Raw genomic sequence first — 22,256 nt, 5'->3', positions numbered from 1 at the left:
TGTTAAACTCTTTTAATTTATTAATCTAATGATTGCCCATCCGTTTACTAAAAAGAAAAAAAGAATTTGAAATTTTTCCGTGCACACTAAACTTCTCATATTCGAGTTGATTTATAATTAAAGTAAAGATATGCGGCATAACATTTCCATCGTTCTATATATAGAAGAGAAACTAGTGTGTAGCCCGGGCGATGCCCCGGTTGCTACTTTGAATAATTTAAAATTCGATTTTTTTTTTCAACTCAATATTTGACTAAGATACATGTAGACCATAAAAGTGAAAAGATTCATTAAGTTCATCATCTACACATGTACATTACCTTAATCATGCAAAGTAATTTTTCTAATATTTTAATTGTTTAATTCACGGCTTTCCTAATATTGTAATTTTTTTTATTCTAATATAGCCCATACGAAATAAGAAGTAACATAAAAATTTAGTTGTTTTAGACTTCATGTTAACATGTATTATAAATTAACGTGCATGGATAAACAACAATTAGTGGTTGGTTAAGATGGTAATGAAACTTAACTTCTACACATGAGGTCTTGTGTTCAAATCTCATTGCATTAGTTTTGGTTGTCTATGACATGGCATAACACTTGGTGAGTGGATGATGTGGCGTAAAGGAGAGAGTACTATGTGGTACATATACATTTTTCACAACGCCTTTTAATATATTATATAGATAGAATATTGATTAATAGAAACACAAAACACATGAACAAAAAGTACTAGAAACAACGTCGACAAGTAATTCTAAAAAATAATTATTTTTTTTTGTGTGACATAGGCTCAACTTACGATATTTGAAGTAAAATTTACAAACATAAGGTACGAGTGTATACATTCATTACAACAACAAAAACAAAAAAGGAATTAATATTTTTAATTACAATTCATCAAATAGGTCTATAAACATTTTGAATCTAGAACCTAAGAACTAGATACATCCCCATAGTTATCAAAAAACAAAGAAGCATATACCAATCTATTCCAAGTATCAGGTACTCCAGGAAGACACCAATGACCACAATCAGGAATAATTGGTGGATAAAGTTTGTTATTTTTAATACGAATCTTCCAATCATTAAACCTATAAATAGAAGGATGTGCATCTATCCTATATTCAGTCAATTTAGTAATGTTCAAGTATTTTACCTGTGATTTTTTCATCCCTTTGACGACGTTTTCGGCAACACGAACTAAAGTCCTAGGAAAAATAAATTTATAAGACTCATCCATGAAGGGTTCTGTTCTAGTTTCGCAACTTTGTTTATGAAAGGAAGATATGTGTTCGACGGAGAGGCTTCTAAAGAAAACGGTTGTTTTCTTTGGGTCTGTTTTTGTTTCCACCCAACTTGCCCATGTTCTCATGGCTCGTGTAAATGCTTGGTGTAGTGGCATCTTTTCTATAAGCTTCCCTTTGTATTCGAATATGTCCCACCTGTAAAAGTGTGGCAAATCATTATTCATTAGTCTCATCTAGACCTGTCAAACGGGTCGGTCGGGTCGGGTTGTAAATAATTATTTCCGGGTTCTCGGTCAATTTCGGGTTTACAAATGCTTGTTCAAGACCCAGAACTTTCGGGTTCGGGTCGACCCAACGGGTTGAGAGATTTTAAAACGCGCATTATATTTTCATTCATTTAGGTGATAAATATACAAAATATGAGCAGAAATTAACAAATTTTCCTACACAAGTTTATATTTAGTCAAATTCAACCATAAAATGACGTATAATTCAATTTTAATTCATATTACACACAACAATAGTAAAAACAACGTGTTTATTATGCTTAAATTTTCTCATAATCTCATTTTTTTTTAGTATAAATACAATGATTTTCAATCGGTCGGGTCCAAAACGGGTTCGGTCGGATTTTGACCCATTACTTTTCGGGTTGCTCGGGTTCGGATAAATCGGGTTACGGGTCACAAAATCTTGTTCATGACCCAGAACTTTCGGGTCGGGTTCGGGTCGATTTTCGGGTCAGGTCGATTTTTGACAGGTCTAGTCTCATTGAAATTATACTAGTACCATTCGTTCGTCGTCTAGTAATGTACGATATATATCGCATACCGTAAACGTTTTGTGCAATAGCAGATCTTGAACACTTTAGCCGTATTGTATAGTAGAAAACCAGAAATTATAGGCAATTAGTGTGGACTTAAATCTTTAACCACATTTAAGGGGTCCAAATAAAAGACCTCATAGCTAAAACTGCATGTTATACCCAAAATACACCATCAATTATGGAATCAAGGGAATCAAAATTATCAACTTACTATTGAGTTTCATGGAAATTACTTCCATTACAATTCTCGACCCTATCTATATGAACTCCTTAAACTCTAACCAATAAAATTAAAATCAATTGACCTATGTAAAATTAATTCTCTGACTTTTTCTATAAATTATGTTCCCAAACTTAGGGTATCAATTAATACCCACCTACATTGCAAATATAATGGTGGATATATTTAACGTGTGTGTGTCATAAACTGATGATGCAAGTAATCAAGACGAGGGTACTACGAAGTACTCACTCTGTCCCTTAATATTCGCACCGTTTTGACTTTTTGCACTATTCACGTAATTCACTTTGACCCTAATTAATTTATAGTATATGAAAATAAATGTTAGTATATAATATATTGTTGGCTTCATCATAATATATATTTTCAAAATATTAATATTTTATAAGTTTTTATAATATGTATTTAAAGATATTGGTGGTCAAAGTTGTGCATTGGCAAGCGTATCCAGTCAAAACGGTGCGAGTATTAAGGGACGGAGGGAGTAATAGTATGTGGTACTCCGTATTGACCGACACCGTTTTGCTAGTCCGTCCACTATCGAAAAGTAATCAACTACTCCGTATGCCGTACAAGTTACAACTCTGCTTTTCTGGCTATTTGTTTTTCCCATGCATTTGTCAATATCAATTATGCTTTTTACAGTACGACAAAGTTAATTGAATTTCACTCATTTTTAATTCAACCACCCACAAATTTCCAAAATTCACCCACTAGGCCACTAACCTTTATCCTCACCCCTGTTTTCCCTTTGCAATTACTCCGTATCCTTCTGCAGTTATTTATTCATAAGACGGTGGGTTTCCCTTAATTATCTTCGTTAAAGGCCAATAATTTTGTACTTCACCGTTACTTGTTATATTTATCGTTGCATAAAATTTTAGATGATACTTCCTCCATATTTTAAAAAAACAATTTTCTTAGGAGTACTATGAATTATTCCCTCTGTATTTTATTAGGAGTCACATGTTAACTGTCACGCATATTAAGAAAAGTAGTTAAATCTAATAAAAATAATAATGCAAGTGGGGGAAGGAGTAATAAACAAATAGAAAAAATATAATGGAAAGTATTTAATCAAATTAGAAAGGGAGTTTATTGTAATAGTAGTCCTTCAAAAATTAGACATATTAAATGATAAGAAGGCGAGGTCGAAAAATAACTAATATAAAAGTATGACTCCTAATAAAATACGGCCGAAAATGGTAAGTGTGACTCGTAAAAAATACACAGATAACATAAGACTTTCACATTTACTCTCATTTGGTCACTATAACTTACCCATTTACAATACTTTAATATTAATTTTCATCAACTTACATTGTTGGACAATTTATAATCACTCATTTTCCATTTATTACACCACCATCACATGTTCACCAGAATTTCTTAATTACCATACAAATAATAAAAGTAAAAGATTATTTAGAAATACAAACCAGAGACTTTTACCCAAATGTAATAGTCCGTATCATAATACATGAAGTTTGTAAATTAAATAATGCATTTATGCCAAAACAGGAAAGCATTAGTGTGGGCCCCAATGGCCGTGTGGGTGAGTTTTGTACACACTGACACAAATTATGCTGCTGTTGTATTTTGTGACAGACACCATTATTGCTTCCTCCGTATTTTAAAAAGAGATATTATCTCCGTCCATTAATATTCACACCGTTTTAACTGTACACGTTTATCAATGTACAACTTTAACAACCAATATCTTTAACTACATATTATAACTACATATTAAGAATAATGTGTTCAATTTAGTTAATGAGTGTTCCGTTCAGTTTAGGAAAAACCTTTTCATTTTTGTTATAGTATTGTTGGCATATTTTCACACAATCTTACAACTAAAATATTTTGTGAAACAATTACATACGGAGTACATATTACTCCCTCTGTATTTATTTAAGAGATACATTTGGTCGGGCACGGATATTAAGAAAAATAATTGAATGAAATAAAGTAATAAAACAAGTGGGGTTGGGTAGATATTTTAATAAGTAAAACAAGTGGGGCCCATGTCATTTTAGGGGATGGGGGGTGGGGATGGAATATAGATAGATTATTTAATTAGATGGTGGGGTTGATAAGTTACTAAAAATGGCAAGTGTATCTCTTAAATAAGTACGGCCGGAAAAGGCAAATGTATCTCTTAAATAAATACGGAGGGAGTAGTCAATAATAAAAGCCAAATTATTACTCCCTCCGTTCCTTAATACTCGCACCGCTTTCCTTTTCGGGGCGTCCCTTAATACTTGCACCGATTCTATAAATGAAAATTTATAATAATATTATATTATTTCTCACACTTACTTTCTAACCACACCTACACCCTATTCCCTACAAAAAATCATTTAAAAATTCACATCCCCACTCATCACTCCCCACCTCTTACACATTTTCCACTAACTATATTAAAAAAATACCCCACTATCAACTAACACTAATTAAACTAATTAATCAATTCAAATGTCTTAAACTCCGCACCGGTCAAATCGGTACGAGTATTAAGGGACGGAGGGAGTACGATGTACTCCGTACTCCGTACTATATTAAACAAAACATGACCGTATAGTTTTATAATTTTATATAACAAATAATTAAACAGAGGCAATTGATGACTTACGCTCTTTTGGGGGGTACTTGAGTCCAATGGTGGCCTGAGTTGAATATCAGAATATCAGCATTTAGCCATTGCTCGGGATTGGCCAGTCTATCGAGCACGAGAACTTTTTTGCCACTTTCATGATTTTTGTTGATTTCAACAAGAAATGGGCTCCAAAAGAATTCTACAGTGAAGTTATAGTCCTCCTAAAAAGGAACCTTTTTATTAATAGTAAAAGGATGACAGCTATTTAAATTTACCGGTTGCTATTTATTACTCCCTCCGTTCCTAAATAAGTGTCACATTTTTATTTTTGGCGTTCCCTTATAAGTGTCACATTTCTATTTTTGAACATGTACTTTTCCCACTTTTCCATACACTTTTCACACTTTTTCATACACTTTTCCCACTTTTCTATAAATCATAATTACTTTTACTTACACATTCTACACTTTTCCACTTTTCAATCCCCACATACACTTTTATTTGTACTTTATTCAATTAAACAATTATCTACTTTATCCTTTCCCAAAAAAAACATTCTCAATCATTAACTCTTACACACTTTACAAATTTATTAATTACCGTGCCCGAGCCCATATGTGTCACTTATTTAGGAACGGAGGGAGTAACCTAATTTTATATTCAAAACTAAAAAGATAGTGACAACGTATCAGTATTTCTTATACAAGTCGTGGGATAGAAAATTTGAACTTGTTTAGATGCATAATACTCAGAATAAGAAAATAACGATGAATTAAGTATACCTTTGCCTTCATGAAGGTCCTAACATGTAGGTCTTCATATAGGATTTGAGCTTTTAAAGAAGGATAAGGAATGTTGGAATACAAAGTACAAGCAAGAGATTCCCACATATTTCTGTTGAGTGAGTCCCCTACTAACACAATTCTCTTGTTTCTAAATCTTTCCACCAAATCTGTTCCATTAAGCCTAAAAAATACAAACCGACATATTCATGTTAAATTTTGCAATTATTGAACAATAAACTTTATAATATCTTTAATGATTCTATATTTGTTTAACTTTAATAGTAATGACAAATATATCAAGTATTTTATTATACAAGTTTTATCTTGCTATACTAAGTATTTAATATTGTTAAAACAACCAAAAGTAGGCTCATCATTTATGCAATTATGCATTGTTCTTTTACCTTATGCTTCGTACCCCATTATTTATGTGTTACTTTGAGGCCAACGTATTAAAATAATAATCATTAAACAAAAATTTAAACCAATAAACCTATTACTTTATTACTCCCTCCGTTCCGGAATATTTGCACCGCTTTTCTTATAAAGTCGTCCTGAATTACTTGTATCGTTTCTATAAATGGTAAACTTTTATTAATGTTATATCAACTATCCTTTCACATGTCATTTTGTGGTCTCATGCACCCTCCTCTACCCCTTATCTCCTTTAAAAAGTTGACACATATCCTATCTATATTAAATAATACCCCATTATCAACTACTCCGTAACATCTAATTCAATAATAAGTCAATTATTTGGTATTAAACTATGTGTCGGTCAAATCGATTCAAGTATTCTGGGACGGAGGGAGTATTAAATAGGTTGTGTTTCACTAAAACAAAATATTGTTGTTATTGGTAAAAGTGAAAATTATAAATCACGGGTACTAAAAGAGTTGTAATCATTAACTAAAAGTAAACTTTATTTGGGAAACATTAATCATCATTTAGAACAAGATTATTACTCCTAGTAAAAAATCAAATCACAATTATTACCTACTCCGTACTTGGTACTCCGTAGTATTTAATTTTCGAAAATATTTGTTGATTATGGAAAAGTAGGGAGTATTAATTAACGAATTAGTAGTGTGTTATTTTGAAACGTAAGGAGTATTAATTAATTAACGAATTATATCCAATTATGGAAACAACATAAGGAATACTTACATAGGAATGTCACAATCTCTTGGTTGCCAAACCCACTTTTCATACTCCAAATCTGGTCTCCCATTCTTCTTACAACTCATCTTCTCCTCAACGAATGGACACTTCAACGGGCAATATGTAGGTTCTGCATCCGCCTTGTAAACCCATCTCCCATCATAGATATCACACTTCTTGTTTACAGGTTTCTTTTCTGCTTTGTCTAACCCACTAACATTTGGTTTCTGAATGTCATCAACTAGATTTAAGTTGGGTTTCTCAACAGGATGATTAGCAATCATGCTACCGAAAGATGGTTGGCTATAAGTGGTAAAAATTGAAGGCTCCGGAGCCTGAACAGAAGAAGGCTCCGGAGCCTGAACCTGAACAGAAGAAGGCTCCGGAGCCGCCTGAACAGAAGAAGGCTCCGGAGCCTGAACAGAAGAAGGCTCCGGAGCCTTAACAATGTTGCTAGGTAAAGGTGGTGGAATAGAAGTAGGAAAAATAGAAGGCTCCGGAGCCTGAACAGAAGAAGGCTCCGGAGCCTTAACAATGTTGCTAGGTAAAGGCTCCGGAGCCATAAAAATCATGCTCGGCGGAGTGAGTGCAGAAGGCTCCGGAGCCATAACAACAATGCTAGGTAACGGTGGTAGAATGGAGGCAGTAGTAAAAATGGAAGGCTCCATATCGTTTGCAACTATGCTGCTAGATTCCGATTCACCGGAAAGCGGCGGTGGGAAATTCCCCACCGCCGTAATTCTAGCATGGGTAGGAAAACTTGTATTTTGGTCATTTTCATGGAGAAGGAGGAGGAGCATTAAGCAACTAATAATGGCTCCAATTATGAAGACTTTCCATGTATCCTTAACGGCGGAAATTAACTCCATAACTCTGTGGAAATGTTGCTCTAATGTTTTCATCGGAAGATGGCTTAAATTTGGTGTTTTATTTTCGGAGTTTAGTGTTTAATACTCCGTACTTGGTTAGGTTGGGGAAAGAAAGTCTTGGAGTAGTTAATAGATTATTTATGTAGATATGAAATGCATGGGTAGAGTAATTTATTGTTGTTTTTCATTTTTAGTAGTGATGAACAACTTTGTACTAGTCAATGTCAGAAATATATAATATCAATTGTCTGTTGGTTAGTGATGATTGATGTTGAACTTGGTAGTCAGGATTCCGTATACGGTCGTCCTCAACAATAATTGGGAGGTGACTAAAAAATGTCAGAAATATAATAATGGAGGTTATTTTTTCGCATATCAGATATATATCAACTAAAAGACAAATAGCTAAAAGACAAAAAAGAAAGTACCATTCATGTTAAAAAATGTACAATTCTGTAAAAAAAGTATCATTCTGTAAAAAAAGTACCATTCTATAAAAAAAAATTCTTTTTTGTCCTTTTACCTATTTTATCTTTTATTCTGATATGTATTTGCTCATACATATCTGATATGCGCAAAGACTTCCTTCCTCGTAATAATGCTCCGTGGATGAATAAAATTGTCTCTAAAGTTTATTGTATTATTATTGTTGTCGTAGGGCACAGGAAAAAATAAATGAATAATGACTTTATTGTTTTTTCATTGTAGGGTCAATGTAAATGTGGTCCGTACGTCCAATTGTTGTGGATATGGTTCGTTCTGCAGTAAATCTATTGGGATAAGAAAAGATATGGGATCGGTCGTCTGTGATGATTCTTTGCCCAATGCTATTACTGAGGGATGTTAAATTCAGGGGCGTTTCTTCATTTTAATTTTAATTATTTCTTCATTGTTTATAACCAACACATATCAAAACAATATTATTGTTTTCAGATACTTTTGATAGGAAAACTTACGTGAGAACGTCTCATTATATAATAATAAATCTTGATGGTTGATAGATTTCATATTTTATGGTCAAGATGTATTCCATGCAAATAATGGATTGTGGTAATTACTTGCACGGGATAATGTTGTTACTTTTAAATATTAGACACGTTACCACTAATATAACTCATGCATGATTATTTCTATTTGTCATTGGTTACTTCCATATATAATTAATTTCGACTACTTTATAGTTTTAACAAAGTGTATTTTTAATCAAGTTACTCAGTCACTTAAAATATTTGGAAGTTACTTTAGTATTTTACTAGGATTCTTTTTTGTATATTAATGGTGTTACGTTTAAACAACAACCGAAATTACTAGTAATATTACAAAATTACTTCTATTTGTAACTGGTTACTTCTATTTATAATTTCAGTTACTTTTATAATTTTAGAAGAGTAATCTTTAGTCAAGTTACTTATTCACTTAAAACATTAGGAATAGTACGAAGGTACACCCATACAAGACAAAGCAAGGACGGAGCCCGCGTCCTTGTTTTGGCAGCATCTGCGCCACATTAGCAGCGCGTGGCGCTGGTGCTGCGCTGGACGCTGGCGTTGGCTGGCGTTGAGCAGCAAATCCTCCTATAAATACCCTTAATTCTAAGCATTAAGGGAGGCAAAATCGGAATATAACGTCGTAATACAAAAATTGCCCCTCAAATCAAAATCCAAAAATCTTACAAAATCTCATACAACATTTCAAGTTCTAAGAAATTGGGAGCTCTAAAAGGAATTCTTGCCTAAGCCTAAATAGGTAATTCCGTATCCCACCATATTCAATCATGTTTCTTTGATTTTCCTATTTCAAAAATGATTAGTAAGTTCGCATTTTTAACAATAAAGATATCACTTACAACAATCATACATTTCTTCAAAATCCAAACTTTTCAAAATACAAAAATGCAAACTCTCAAGATTCAAGGATGTTCAAAGTTGTTTGTAATCACTTCTTTGAACTAGAATCATCTTCAAAATATGGAGTAATCAAAGATGATACCTTTCTAATGTTTAAAGGTTAGTCTTTGAGATTCAAGACTCCACTTTTCAAATTTCAAGTTCAAGTTTCAAGGTCCAATGATGTTTAGGGTTGTTCATAATCACTTCCCTAAAACTAGGATCATTTCAAAGTAAGAGCTCATCAAAGATCTAACCTTTTCAACATTAAAAGGCCCGATCTTTGAGATTCAAGTCTCTTAAGTTCAATATTTCAAGTTTCAAGTTCAATATTTCAAGTTCAATATTTCAAGTTCAAGTTCAATATTTCAAAGTTCAACATTTCAAGGTTCAAACTTTTCAAGTTCAAGTTCTATATGCAAAATCTAGGATACTTTGGGTGAACAATACATACTAAGTTGAGATTTTTTAGCTTTGACTCCGTGTCGGACGCACTTATTTTTAAGTAGCCGTTTGGCGTTCGGACCTCATGTGCTTAAATTCTATTTCAATATTGCAATTTCTATTCCGCAATTTCAATTATCCACCTTTCAATTCCGCACCTTTCAATTCCACAATTCCAATTCCGCACCTTTCAATTACGCAATTTCAATTTCGCATTTCAATTCCGCACTTTCAATTCCGCAACTTTACTTGCCTAGTCCTTCTAGGCAATGTGGACCTACTCCCTAGTCCATTTCTAGGGGGTCTTGTACTTTACGAATTCTGCACTTATTTTCAATTGTGATGTTGCTTTACTTGTTTATCGCTTTCATCACCTCACATGCTAAATACAACAAAATGCAAGGTTACATCACGCTTATCAAAGATAATTTCTTGGACAAACCGATCTTAGGTTCCCTTAAATTAACTTTAAAGCAAAGTGACCACCATACAAATTAGAAATTCTATTTGTTTTAAATTCAAACCCACATAGTCTAAACTAGGGTATTTTCGAAAATGTTGTGTCGCGCACTTGAATTATTTCTAAAGCTCGCGGAATAAGCATCTCGTTCCCTTGCCCGGATCTCACCCATCCGTTTCGAAGATTCAAAGCCTTATCCTAATAGAGTCATTTTCGGTCTTTCCAAACGAGACCCTAAACAATGTTTGGTGGCGACTCCTACACAGTACAAAAATACAAAGGTTTCCAAAAAACCGCCCCGTAGGAAGAGGAATCAAAAACTAGTCCTACACCTTGCTTTGGCGTTTCCTGTGCCACGTCAGCGGCGCCTAGACGCCAGCCTCTGCGCTGGGCGCAGCTGACACTTGGCGTTTAGCCATCCAATTTTCTATTTAAACCCTGATTTCCAAGAATTTTAGGGCATCAAATTATAACCAGAACGTCGTAATTCTTAAATTCAATCTCAAAAATCAAATACAAAAATCAAGTTTCAATCTTCAAATCTCTATACAATTTCAAGTGTTCAAGCAATTGGGAGCTCCAAAAGGAATTCTAACCTAACCCTAGCTAGGTAATTCCGAATCCCTACCTGCATCTACTATGTAGTCTATCTAATACGAAAATCCTATGATGTTACCAATTAGGGTTCATACCTTTTGGTAACTAGGAAAATCATACAAAGGTGTCATTTTTGGGGAGGTTTCATACTTGAAACCCTCTTCAAATGATTGTCCAAATACACCATTTCAATTAAACCCTGCAAGATTCAATTTTTCTTCCAAAATGATTAGTAAAGTTGACACTTTTGCTCTCAAAAGTGTTACTTACAACAATCATATATTTTTACAAAACCAACACTTTCTATGATTCAAGTACAAAGTTATGGATTCCGTGATGTTTAAGGTTGTTTGTAATCACTTCCTTAAACTAGAATCATTTTTAAGTCATGGAGCAAATCAAAGGTGAGGCCTTTTCAACACTTAAAGGTCTAATATTTGAGATTCAAAACTCCACATTTCAATGTTCAAGTACAAGCTAGTTTCATTTTCAAGATTCTATGATGTTTAAGGTTGTTTGTAATCACTTCCTTAAACTAGAATATATCATCTTCAAGTTATGAAGCATATCAAAGGTGAAACCTTTTTAACATTAAAAGGTCTAATCTTTGAGATTCAAGACTCCTAAGTTTAATATTCAAGTTCAATTTCTATAACCAAAATCTAAGACACTTTTGGATGAGCAACTTGTCCTAAAATTGAGATTTGCAACCAACACGAAGAAAACTTTAACCAAAACAATACCGAGTATTAATGTACCCTTGTAATCTTTTATCAGTGTATATATTTTTATATATATAAACACTGGCATTATAAAGCTGAAGTCGAATAAATTGTTTGTGTTTGGAGTTGACTCGTGTCTCTCCATTTATCCGAGAGGATAACCTTTATGTATTGAATCTGTACAATATATTAAAATGTGTATAAAATAGGATATGTGCCACAAAAATGTTAAGCATGCATGGTTTGCGTAAGGTTTGAACACTTATCTTAAGTTTAGACACTAAAGTTTTTATCACTAAGTTATTACATGTGTCATGTTACCATTGCAGAATAATAATAATAATATAAGTAAAAGTGAATGTCATTAACGTAGTATCTCGGGGCATCGCCCGGACCTAAAACCTAGTTAGAAACTAATTACTGACTTGTTCGGTATCATTGTAGTTTTTAGTTTTATAATTTTCAAAGTCATATAATTTTGAATTGTGAATTAAAAGTTTGTTATCCCTATATATAATAATTACGTTGATGTTGAGAACATGCAACAGACATCTAGATAAAAAAAATTAATACTAAACGGGCCTTAAGCTATCAAGGTTGTTCGCAAAATTTATGAAACAAAATTATTAATATACTTTCTGTTGATGAGATGGGCCCACCCCTAGATCCGTCCCTATACTTTAAAACTTACCTAATTACATTTATCTATACAAAATATCACACATATGCTACGTGCATAGTTGTCAATAATGTCAACGTCGTTACGATGTCAAATAATTGAACTTCCTGATAATATATATGTTCATTAAACCAACAAATAAAATATAAAAAAGAAATCAATAATTTTTTAATTACAATTCAACAATTAGGTCTATAAACATTTTGAGACCTCAACATTTTCAACAAATCAAGCCATTCAACAATATCAAATATTACAAAACTAAAAAAAATGGTCTAAGAAGTAGACACATCCACATAATTATCAAAAAACAAAGAAGCATACAACAATCTATTCCAAGTATCAGGTACTCCAGGAAGGCACCAATGACCACAATCAGGAGTAATTGGTTGATAACGTTTATCATTCTTGTTACTATTTATAGTACGTATCTTCCAATCATTAAATCTATAAATAGAAGGATGTGCATCTATTCTATACTCAGTCGATTTAGTAATGTTCATGTATTTCACCTGTGTATTTTTCATTCCTTTAATCACGTTTTCAATAACGTGCATTAAATTCCTAGGGAATATAAACTTATAAGGTTCATCATCCCTCATGGGTTGTGTTCTACTTCCACAATGTTGCTTATAGAATGCAGATATGTGTTCGACTGAGACACTTCGAAAGAAAACGGTTGTTTTCTTTGGGTCTATGTTTGTTTCCATCCAATTTGACCATGTTCTCAAGGCCCTTGTCAATGCTTGGTGTAGGGGCAATTTTTCGATCAACTTCCCTTTGTATTCGAATATGTCCCATCTGAAAATGTGTGGACGTGTGGCCATCATCATTAGCTTCATACGTATAATATTAGTATAGGTACGTATTGTACTAACAAGAATTCTTCCGTATCATTATACTTCATCTGTTCTTATTTACATGACGCGTTTGAGTTTTTGACACTATTCACACAAGCTCCTTTAACTTCATTTTGTGATTTATACATAAAAAACACATAGTTTTGTGAGGTTTTATTTGATTCGTCTCAATAAGTATTTTTCAAATATCAACTTTTTATGATGAAAGATATTAATGTTTGAAATTGTGCATTGGCAAACGTGCCTAAATAATTGTGTCATTTAAAAAAGAACAGAGGAAAACAAAATATCAGTTTTTATAATGTTTTCTTATTGACAACTACAAATGTTTGGTTAAAGTTTTACTTTGATAACGTATTAACTAAAAAAAACCGGAAAAAAGTAGTTCAAATTATTCCGTACTAGATTTTAGCCCGTGCGATGCACGGATTCTATTAAATTGTTATGTTTAAATAAAACTCCTATGTATTTACCAACTTTATATACTTCGTATTAGATTAAATTAGTTTTGATTTTGCATTGAATTTCATTTTAGATTTTTTATTTTTTTGTAAATTATTAAAGTGTTTGTTTTTGAATGAAATTGTATATGCGTAATATTATTAATTAATTAATAAAAATATCTATGTGGCGTCTAATTAATAAAAATAATTTTGAAATCTTATTTTTCATTGGACGAAACCATTAGATTTCCTACATGGTGCTCTAATATTGGATAATATTTGATTTTAAATTGAATTTTATTTATTTTATTTTAGATTAGTGTTTGATTTTGAATGAATTTTATTTTAGATTTTTTGTATAATTATTATAGTGTTTGATTTTAGATGGAGTTGTATATATTAGTAATTAATTATTTAAAATATCTACGTGGCACCTAATTAATTATCTACGTGGAAATCGATTTTTTTAATTCAAAAATATATTAGAAATCTTATTTTTCATTGGCCGAAACCATTAGTAATCCTAGGTGGCGCTCTAATATTTCAGCAAATATGCCTCCTTTATATATATAATATAATATATATTAGATTAGATTAGGTTAACCACTATCAGCACCTTTTTGCTAATCCGTCACATTCATTATCGATAAACAATCAAACTAATACCCGGTACAACTATTATTTTCTACTTATGTTGTCCTAGGCATTTGTCAAACATGCTTTAGTTACTACGACAAAGTTACAGTAATTATTCAAGCCCCACAAATTTACAAGTTCAACCACTACCCTTTACCCTGGCCCGAGATTCCGATATTCAATTATTCTTCTATGAGTAGTTATTTATTGATAAGATGGTTGTTTGCCTTATTCTTATTCAATAATTGCAATTATTCATATCGAGAGTCACAAAAAAAAAAAAAAGTTCCTTTATGAAGTTTAATTTGGAGTCCATGCGTTATTGTTTGTTGTTTCTTATTTTGTATTGTTAATTTAAATTATTACCTCCTTGTACAGGCTGTTATAATCTGGGAGCAATCTTCTTGTAGCTCTCAATGCAATGTAATGTACTCCCTCCGTTCTTAAATACGGCAACTTTTGTGTAAGACCGCCTTACCGAAAAGACCACTTTCATAGCTTAACTATTTGGTTTCATTGCTTAACTAATTAGTTTCAGTGTTTAACTAATTAGTTCCATTGTTTAACTAATTGGTTCCAGTGCTTAACTAATTGATTTTATTGTTTAACTTATATTGCACCAAGGTGGTCTTTTGGGTAAGAATGCCTTATATAAAAGTTTGTATCTTAAATATTAGTATTGTTTTGACTTTTCAACTCGTTTTAACTCAATATTTAAACGTAGATATCGATCTCCAAATATGTATGTTAGAAAAATATAAAAATTTGATATTGTTAAACTATACATTAAGGCGAACAAAATAAGATATCACATGAATATGTTTTGAAGTACATATTGGAAAGAAATTAGAAAATTATATTCAATTGTTAATAGTGTCAAGATTTCAAAAGGTACTAATATTCGAGAACATATGGAGTACTGAATATCATCTCAATAATATGGAAACGACAACAAATTATTAAAAAAAAAAAAAATTAAATTGCTACCTCCATTCCGTAAAATTCTTTACTCTTTCTGTTTTATTCTGTTCCTAAAAGTTCTTTAAACTCTACTTTATTAAATTTTTGCTCTCATTTTGGCCCACTATAACTTATCCACTCACAAAACTCTAATATTGATTTTCATCCACTCACATTATTGAACAATTTGTAGCCTTTTATTTTTCCATTTGTTACACCCGCCATCATATGCTCACAAAAATTCCTTAATTACCGTGCAAATAATAATACTATGTAGTAATACTTAGAAACGTAGACAATCTATTGTAATTCTGTATAATTCAACAGATTAAAAAGTCAAAATACAATTTTAAATTATGCCCAAATGTAGGAGTGGGCCTGCGCCGGCCGTGTGGTTGAGTTTCGTACACATTGATACAAGTTCTTTATCTTTCCAACGCCATTGCGCTAAGTTTGCGTGACACAATTACAAGTTTTATACAAGTTGGCAAACTTTCCCTCAAGTATTCTAGGTCTCTGGAAAATCGCCCCATATATTATAAAAGAATATCTCTATTTATTTGCTTCATAAGTTATTTGAATAGTGGTCATCCCGTTTCTCTCTTCAGACACTACAAGAAATTGTACTATTAACGACGGGAAATCCCGTCGCGAAAGGCCAATAATTGTTGATTAACGACGGGATTTCCTGTCGCGAACCCGTCATAAAAGGGGGCCGTCGTTAATAGAAAATTCCGTCGTAAATCCGCCGTAAAAGACATTTGCGACGGTTATTCCCGTCATTGTTTGGTTGTTAGCCCCGTCGTAAAAGGCTTTTACGACGGGATTTTTGACCCGTCGTAATTAAGTTGTCGTTAAAGATACAAATTCTTGTAGTGAGATACTATTATTTAATTTAATTAAAAGACAAATTTATCTACTCACTTGTATTTAAACATACCAAATTCTTAATAAAGTAAATAAAAATTTCTAGGCAATCTTTTAGGAATGAAAAGAGTATTCTGATTTCAAGTTTTATTCAACTTATTTACCCTTATTTCGAATACGATAAAAATAAGTTGATGACTTACGCTTTTTTGGGAGGCATTTGATTCCAGTGGTGACCTGAGTTGAATATCAGAACATCAGCATTTAACCATAGCTCGGGATTGACTAGCTTGTCGAGCACAAGAACTTTTTTGCCACTTTCATGAGTTTTGTTGAGTTCAACAAAAAATGGGCTCCAAATAAACTCTATAGTGAAATTATAGTCCTCCTACAATAAAAACTTATTATTAATATAATAATATAAAAACGGTCATCCATCAGTTTACCATAACACGAGTTAAAATCATCTTTTCAAAAATTTGTTTACCATTTGTGTAAATGATATACAAATGGTTGGAAAGAAGATTCAGACTCACATAATTCACAACAATAAAAAAATAAAAGGAAAACGATCAATTAAGTTACCTTAACTTTTAAGAAGGTCCGACCATGTAGGTTTTCATAATAGATTTGAGCTTTTAAGGAAGGATAGGGAATGTGAGAATACAAAGTACAACAAAGAGATTCCCACATATTTCTGTTGAGTGAGTCTCCTACTAACACGATTCTCTTGTTTCTAAATCTTTCTACCAAGTCCGTTCCATTCAGCCTGAAAATTTAACCCAATACACAATTAAGTAAAGGAAGACTTTTCAATGACTACCATAAAACTGTGGCCATCCAAATTGAACAACATAAATTTGATAGATCGAAAGCGGATGTATATCACCAGTTATATACAAACAACTACCTCTCTTTTCTCTTCCGGCCAGATCGATTCTATATTGTTTTTTGTTTATGAAATTGGTTTTTAGCTTCTTCCATAAATTTCAAAACAGGTAATGTTTTAATTCTACTCCGTATGATTTTAAAATCTGAATTTTAAATCATATGAACAAATCAGAATCAGATAGTTTCAAAAAAACAAATCAGAATCAGAATCAGATAAAGTGGACAGGGTACAATTGAAGTGTCGTAGAAGAAACTGAATTTTCAAATTTTCATTTACTTCGTATTAATATTAATCATATTTTTATAACTGTTTTAATTTTAAGATATATTAATTACCAAGTCAACCTAATGGATAGTCCTGATTTAATATTAGAAATTTAACGATTTTGATCAAAAAACTGCAATGGCTACATAATTATTGTAGCCATTGTAAAACTATCATTAAATTCATTATTGCCGTTATTTAACACTCAAAAGTTAAATCTTTAGTAAATCTAAATAAGTCAAGCCTTTTGTTTATATAAAGTAATAATCTAACATTAATATATGTTGATAATTATTGTTGAGTTTATATGCATGCGCTGGGTTTTATTTTGTTATACGTTTAGAATATTATTTAATACCAAGTATAGTTAGAACTAGAATCCCATTAAGGAAACGACATAATAAATACAGTACTCACATTGGAATGTCACAATCTCTTGGTTTCCAAACCCACTTTTCATACTCCAAATCTGGTCTCCCATTCTTCTTGCAGCTCATCTTCTCCTCAACAAATGGGCACTTCAAGGGACAATAGCTAGGTTCTGCATCCGCCTTATAAACCCATCTCCCATCATAGATGTTGCACTTCTTTTCAGCCTTCTTTGGTGCATTAAGGTTCTCCGATGGTGTACTGGGAGTAGTAAAGACAGTAGATTTGGGAGCCTCAAAAATGTTGCTAGCTAAAGGTGGTGGACTTGAAGTAGTAAAAATAGAAGGTTCCGGGGTCTTAACAAAGTTGGTAGGTAAAGGTGGTGGACTAGGAGTACTAAAAATAGAAGGTTCCGGGGCCTTAACAAAGTTGCTAGGTAAAGGTGGTGGACTAGGAGTACTAAAAATAGAAGGTTCCGGGGCCTTAACAAAGTTGCTAGGTAAAGGTGGTGGACTAGGAGTACTAAAAATAGAAGGTTCCGGGGCCTTAACAAAGTTGCTAGGTAAAGGTGGTGGACTAGGAGTACTAAAAATAGAAGGTTCCGGGGCCTTAACAAAGTTGCTAGGTAAAGGTGGTGGACTAGGAGTACTAAAAATAGAAGGTTCCGGGGCCTTAACAAAGTTGCTAGGTAAAGGTGGTGGACTTGAAATAGTAAAAATAGAAGGTTTCGGGGCCTTAACAAAGTTGCTAGGTAAAGGTGGTGGACTAGGAGTACTAAAAATAGAAGGTTTCGGGGCCTTAACAAAGTTGCTAGGTAAAGGTGGTGGACTTGAAATAGTAAAAATAGAAGGTTCCGGGGCCTTAACAAAGTTGCTAGGTAAAGGTGGTGGACTAGGGGTACTAAAAATAGAAGGTTCCGGGGCCTTAACAAAGTTGCTAGGTAAAGGTGGTGGACTAGGAGTACTAAAAATAGAAGGCTCCGGAGCCTTAGCAATCATGGTCGAGGTAGTAAAAATAGAAGGGTTTATATCATCTGCAACCATACTAGACGACGACGACGTAATCGCCTCGGATTCACCGGACAACTGTGGGAAATTCCCGACCACGGAAGTTCTAGCGTGGCCGGGATTAAGACTCGCATTTTCATTATTTGCATGGAGAAGAAGGAGAAGCATAAAGCAACTAATTATGCCTCCAAGTAAGAAGATTTTCCAAGTGTCTTTAATGGTGGAAATCAACTCCATAACTTTGAGAAATATATTTGTCTAATGTTTTCATGGAACATATATAGCATATATAAGTTGGATTATAATAGGAAAGAAAAGTCTTGGGAGTGGTTAATAATTAGGTGTAGATATGAAATGCATGGTCGAGTTATTTATTCTTTGTAGTTGTTGTTGGTAATTATAATGCAATACGGATCCGTTTAATCATGATAATGCTTGTGGGCCCGTTTCAGTGTTGTCGTGGGTATTGGTTTTGGAGTATTGTTTGAGAGTTGCGGTTTATACCAGATTCCTTATAAATACTCCTTTATTTATTCCAATAAGATAACCCAGAGACATAGAGAAACATGAAAACCCTAAAAATTATTATCTCTGTCATTATTGTCACATAGAGATCTGAGCAGTTCTTGAAGTAATTCCAGCCTTCCAATCGGGGTACAGAGTTGGAAGGTAGCTGTGTTATCCTTGGGGAGCAATCGTCCGTCACAGCTTTTGAGATCAATTATTGAGTATTGTGTTTCTTCCCTATTATTTTTATTGTTAATTTCATGGTTTCAACGTATTATTTACAACAGTTGTGATGAACAGCTTTGTACAAGTCATTAAGTCAAGTGTAATACGAACTACTACCTCTGTTTCAGAAAGTTTTTTACAGTTACTATTTGCATGAACTCCAATGCAATATTTAACTACTAATATATCCAATTTCGTATGTGAAAAAAAATATAAAAAGTTAATATTCTGAAAATACATACCGAGACTAATCTAACAAGATCTTATATGTAACATTTTCATTTACTCCGTATATAATAGTGTGAATATACGATCAAAGTTTTCATATTTGAACACATATTCCAAAGTGTAAAGAACATTTAGAAATGGAGGAAGTAGTACGTTTACTATACTGGATTATTTATTATTGTAGGGCAGAGTAACATTACACATGAAAAATGCTCTCATAATGTCATTGATGCCTTTTCTTTTCTTCTTATTATTGTAGGGTCAATGTATATAGATATGGTTCCTAGCAAGCTACGTCCAATTTATGTGGATAAGCTGTGCTCTGCAGTAAATCGAGTGGGATAAATAAGTTATGAGATGGGTATCTCAGGTCTGATTTTAATGTGTAGGTATCTTGGCTCAATTATGTGTTTGGTATTTGATAGATCGAACAACTTGGGTGCCAAGACTGAAAGCCAACAACCCTATAAATGGCGATCTCAATGTATGCTCAATTGTTTTACCTACGCAATATACTCAGCAGGAACATTCTTCCTACTCTTTCGGCGACTAATTTAGGCTAGGGGGGATTGGGATTTGGGGAACATTCAGGACAATTTTACGTGCAGGCATTCCCGATCAAACGCACTCAAGATTTACCACATACTTCCTCCGTTTCAGAAAGTTCTTTACGCTTTGGAAAATGTGTCTAAAGTATAAAAACTTTGACCGTCAATTCTCACCATTATATACATCAAAACGTTACATGTAAGATCTTGTTAGATTGGTGTCGGAATGTATTTTCAGAATATCAAATTTTTATAATTTTTTCACATACGAAATTAGATATATTACGGAGTAGTAGTTAAATATTGCATTGGAGTCCGTGCAAATAGTAACTGTAAAGATTTTTTTGAAACGGAGATAGTATATGATTCCACTATGTTTGAGGTGATTGCTTCATACGTACTCGAAACAATTATTATTGTCTTATAATACTTCATCACTATAAGTCTATAAGTGGTACTCCGTAATTATCGACAAATAGTCATGTCAAACTAGAGTTCAACTCTTAGTACGTCCTGATATTTTGTGAGTTAAGTATATACGAAAATGATAAAGGTCGCAACATGCGACCTTTAAGCCGTGTCACAATGATGATATTACATACTTATGTGTCATGATTTAAATTGGAAACTAAAATATTTAACTTATATAATACTTCCTATATTATACATGTTTCAAAAAAGGTAGGAAAATCTTAATATTGAATTTGTTTCCTTATTTATATCGTCTATCTTATTTACATACTTTCATAGTAAAAATATTGAATTGATAGTAAAAATATTCTGATGACACATAGCCTATGTGGCGCCTATATGTACCAATTAAACCGCGACACGTAAGATTGTGACAACTAAATGTTGTCGCAACTTGCGACCTTTATCATCACCTAAGTATATATATATGTTTTTTTTTACCTTACTCTCTCCTTCCCTTAATACTGTATCGGTTTGATCGATGCGGAGTTTAAGACACTTGAATTGACTTATTAATTTAATGGACGTTAGTTGATAGTGGGGTATTTTTTTTAATATAGTTAGTGGAAAATGTGTAAGGGGTGTGGAGTGGGGAGTGGGGAGTGGTAAGTGGGATTATAAATTTTTAAATGATTTTTTGTAGGGAGTAGGAGTGTAGGTGGGTTAGTAGGTATTAGGTAAGTGTGAGAAATAATATAATATTGATAAATTTTACATTTATTGAAGTGGTGCAAGTATTAAGGGACGGTCCGAAAAGGAAAGCGGTGCGAGTATTAAGGGACAGAGGGAGTATCTCGTATGTTATGATCTAAATTTTCTTAAATTCTTAGTTATCGGAGTAATATACTTACACACAACAATCTCCAAACAAATGTTTCGAAAATCGTCTCTAGCATATTGAAAGAACCAAAAGCTAGGCAGTGGATCGGAGTAGTAAAATTCAAGTATAAATGTGTAAACTCATGTATGAATATATGGAAAACGATCTTAAAAAGCCTAGTCGTATATTGCTAGAATGTACTCTCTCCGTCCTTTAATACTCGCACCGCTTTTCTTTTCGGGCCGTCCCTTAATACTTGCACTGTTTCTATAAATGGAAATTTATACCAATATTATATTATTTCTCACACTTACTTACTAACCCCACCTATACCCCTATTCCCTACAAAAAAATCATTTAAAAATTCACACCCCCACTCACCACCTCTTACAAATTTCCCATTAACTATATTAGAAAAATACCCCACTATCAACTAACACCCATTAAATTATTAAGTCAATTCAAATGTCTTAAACTCCGCACCGATCAAACCGGTGCGAGTATTAAGGGACGGAGGGAGTACGGGCTACAGAGTACATATCTACTTGGAACATTGAAGCCCAAATCTAATTTGGAGTACCATACAAATGATACAGTGTTAGTAAAATCAGATGATTAGTTAAGTGGCCCAAGCGTAACT

At 33.0% G+C, this 22,256-nt stretch overlaps 2 protein-coding genes across 6 annotated transcripts; both read right to left on the bottom strand.

The window, feature by feature from the left end:
- Positions 1 to 801: 801 nt before the first annotated feature.
- Positions 802 to 7,926, bottom strand: LOC110782648 (protein trichome birefringence-like 42). Of its 4 annotated transcripts, none has more exons than XM_056843332.1 (5): positions 7,261 to 7,925; positions 6,869 to 7,227; positions 5,699 to 5,882; positions 4,953 to 5,137; positions 802 to 1,448 (listed from the first exon to the last, which is right to left on the bottom strand). In XM_056843332.1, the coding sequence occupies exons 1-5, from the start codon at positions 7,762 to 7,764 to the stop codon at positions 938 to 940; spliced, it is 1,743 nt and encodes a 580-aa protein (XP_056699310.1). In that variant the 5' UTR covers positions 7,765 to 7,925; the 3' UTR covers positions 802 to 937. The 4 variants fall into 4 exon arrangements, with proteins under 4 accessions (XP_056699310.1, XP_056699309.1, XP_056699312.1 ...); XM_056843331.1 differs by having other exon boundaries at positions 6,869 to 7,197; positions 7,228 to 7,924; XM_056843334.1 differs by having other exon boundaries at positions 7,285 to 7,924.
- A 1,849-nt stretch (positions 7,927 to 9,775) lies between these two features.
- Positions 9,776 to 19,164, bottom strand: LOC110782647 (protein trichome birefringence-like 4). Of its 2 annotated transcripts, none has more exons than XM_056843330.1 (4): positions 17,859 to 19,164; positions 16,871 to 17,054; positions 16,489 to 16,673; positions 9,776 to 11,317 (listed from the first exon to the last, which is right to left on the bottom strand). In XM_056843330.1, the coding sequence occupies exons 1-4, from the start codon at positions 19,052 to 19,054 to the stop codon at positions 11,311 to 11,313; spliced, it is 1,572 nt and encodes a 523-aa protein (XP_056699308.1). In that variant the 5' UTR covers positions 19,055 to 19,164; the 3' UTR covers positions 9,776 to 11,310. The 2 variants fall into 2 exon arrangements, with proteins under 2 accessions (XP_056699308.1, XP_056699307.1); XM_056843329.1 differs by lacking the exon at positions 9,776 to 11,317 and adding an exon at positions 12,608 to 13,320 and having other exon boundaries at positions 17,859 to 19,159.
- Between the last annotated feature and the right edge of the window lie 3,092 nt (positions 19,165 to 22,256).

Source organism: Spinacia oleracea, chromosome 4, assembly GCF_020520425.1.
Source record: "Spinacia oleracea cultivar Varoflay chromosome 4, BTI_SOV_V1, whole genome shotgun sequence".
NCBI classification, from domain to species: domain Eukaryota; kingdom Viridiplantae; phylum Streptophyta; class Magnoliopsida; order Caryophyllales; family Amaranthaceae; genus Spinacia; species Spinacia oleracea.
This window is presented reverse-complemented; position numbering and strand designations above follow the sequence as displayed.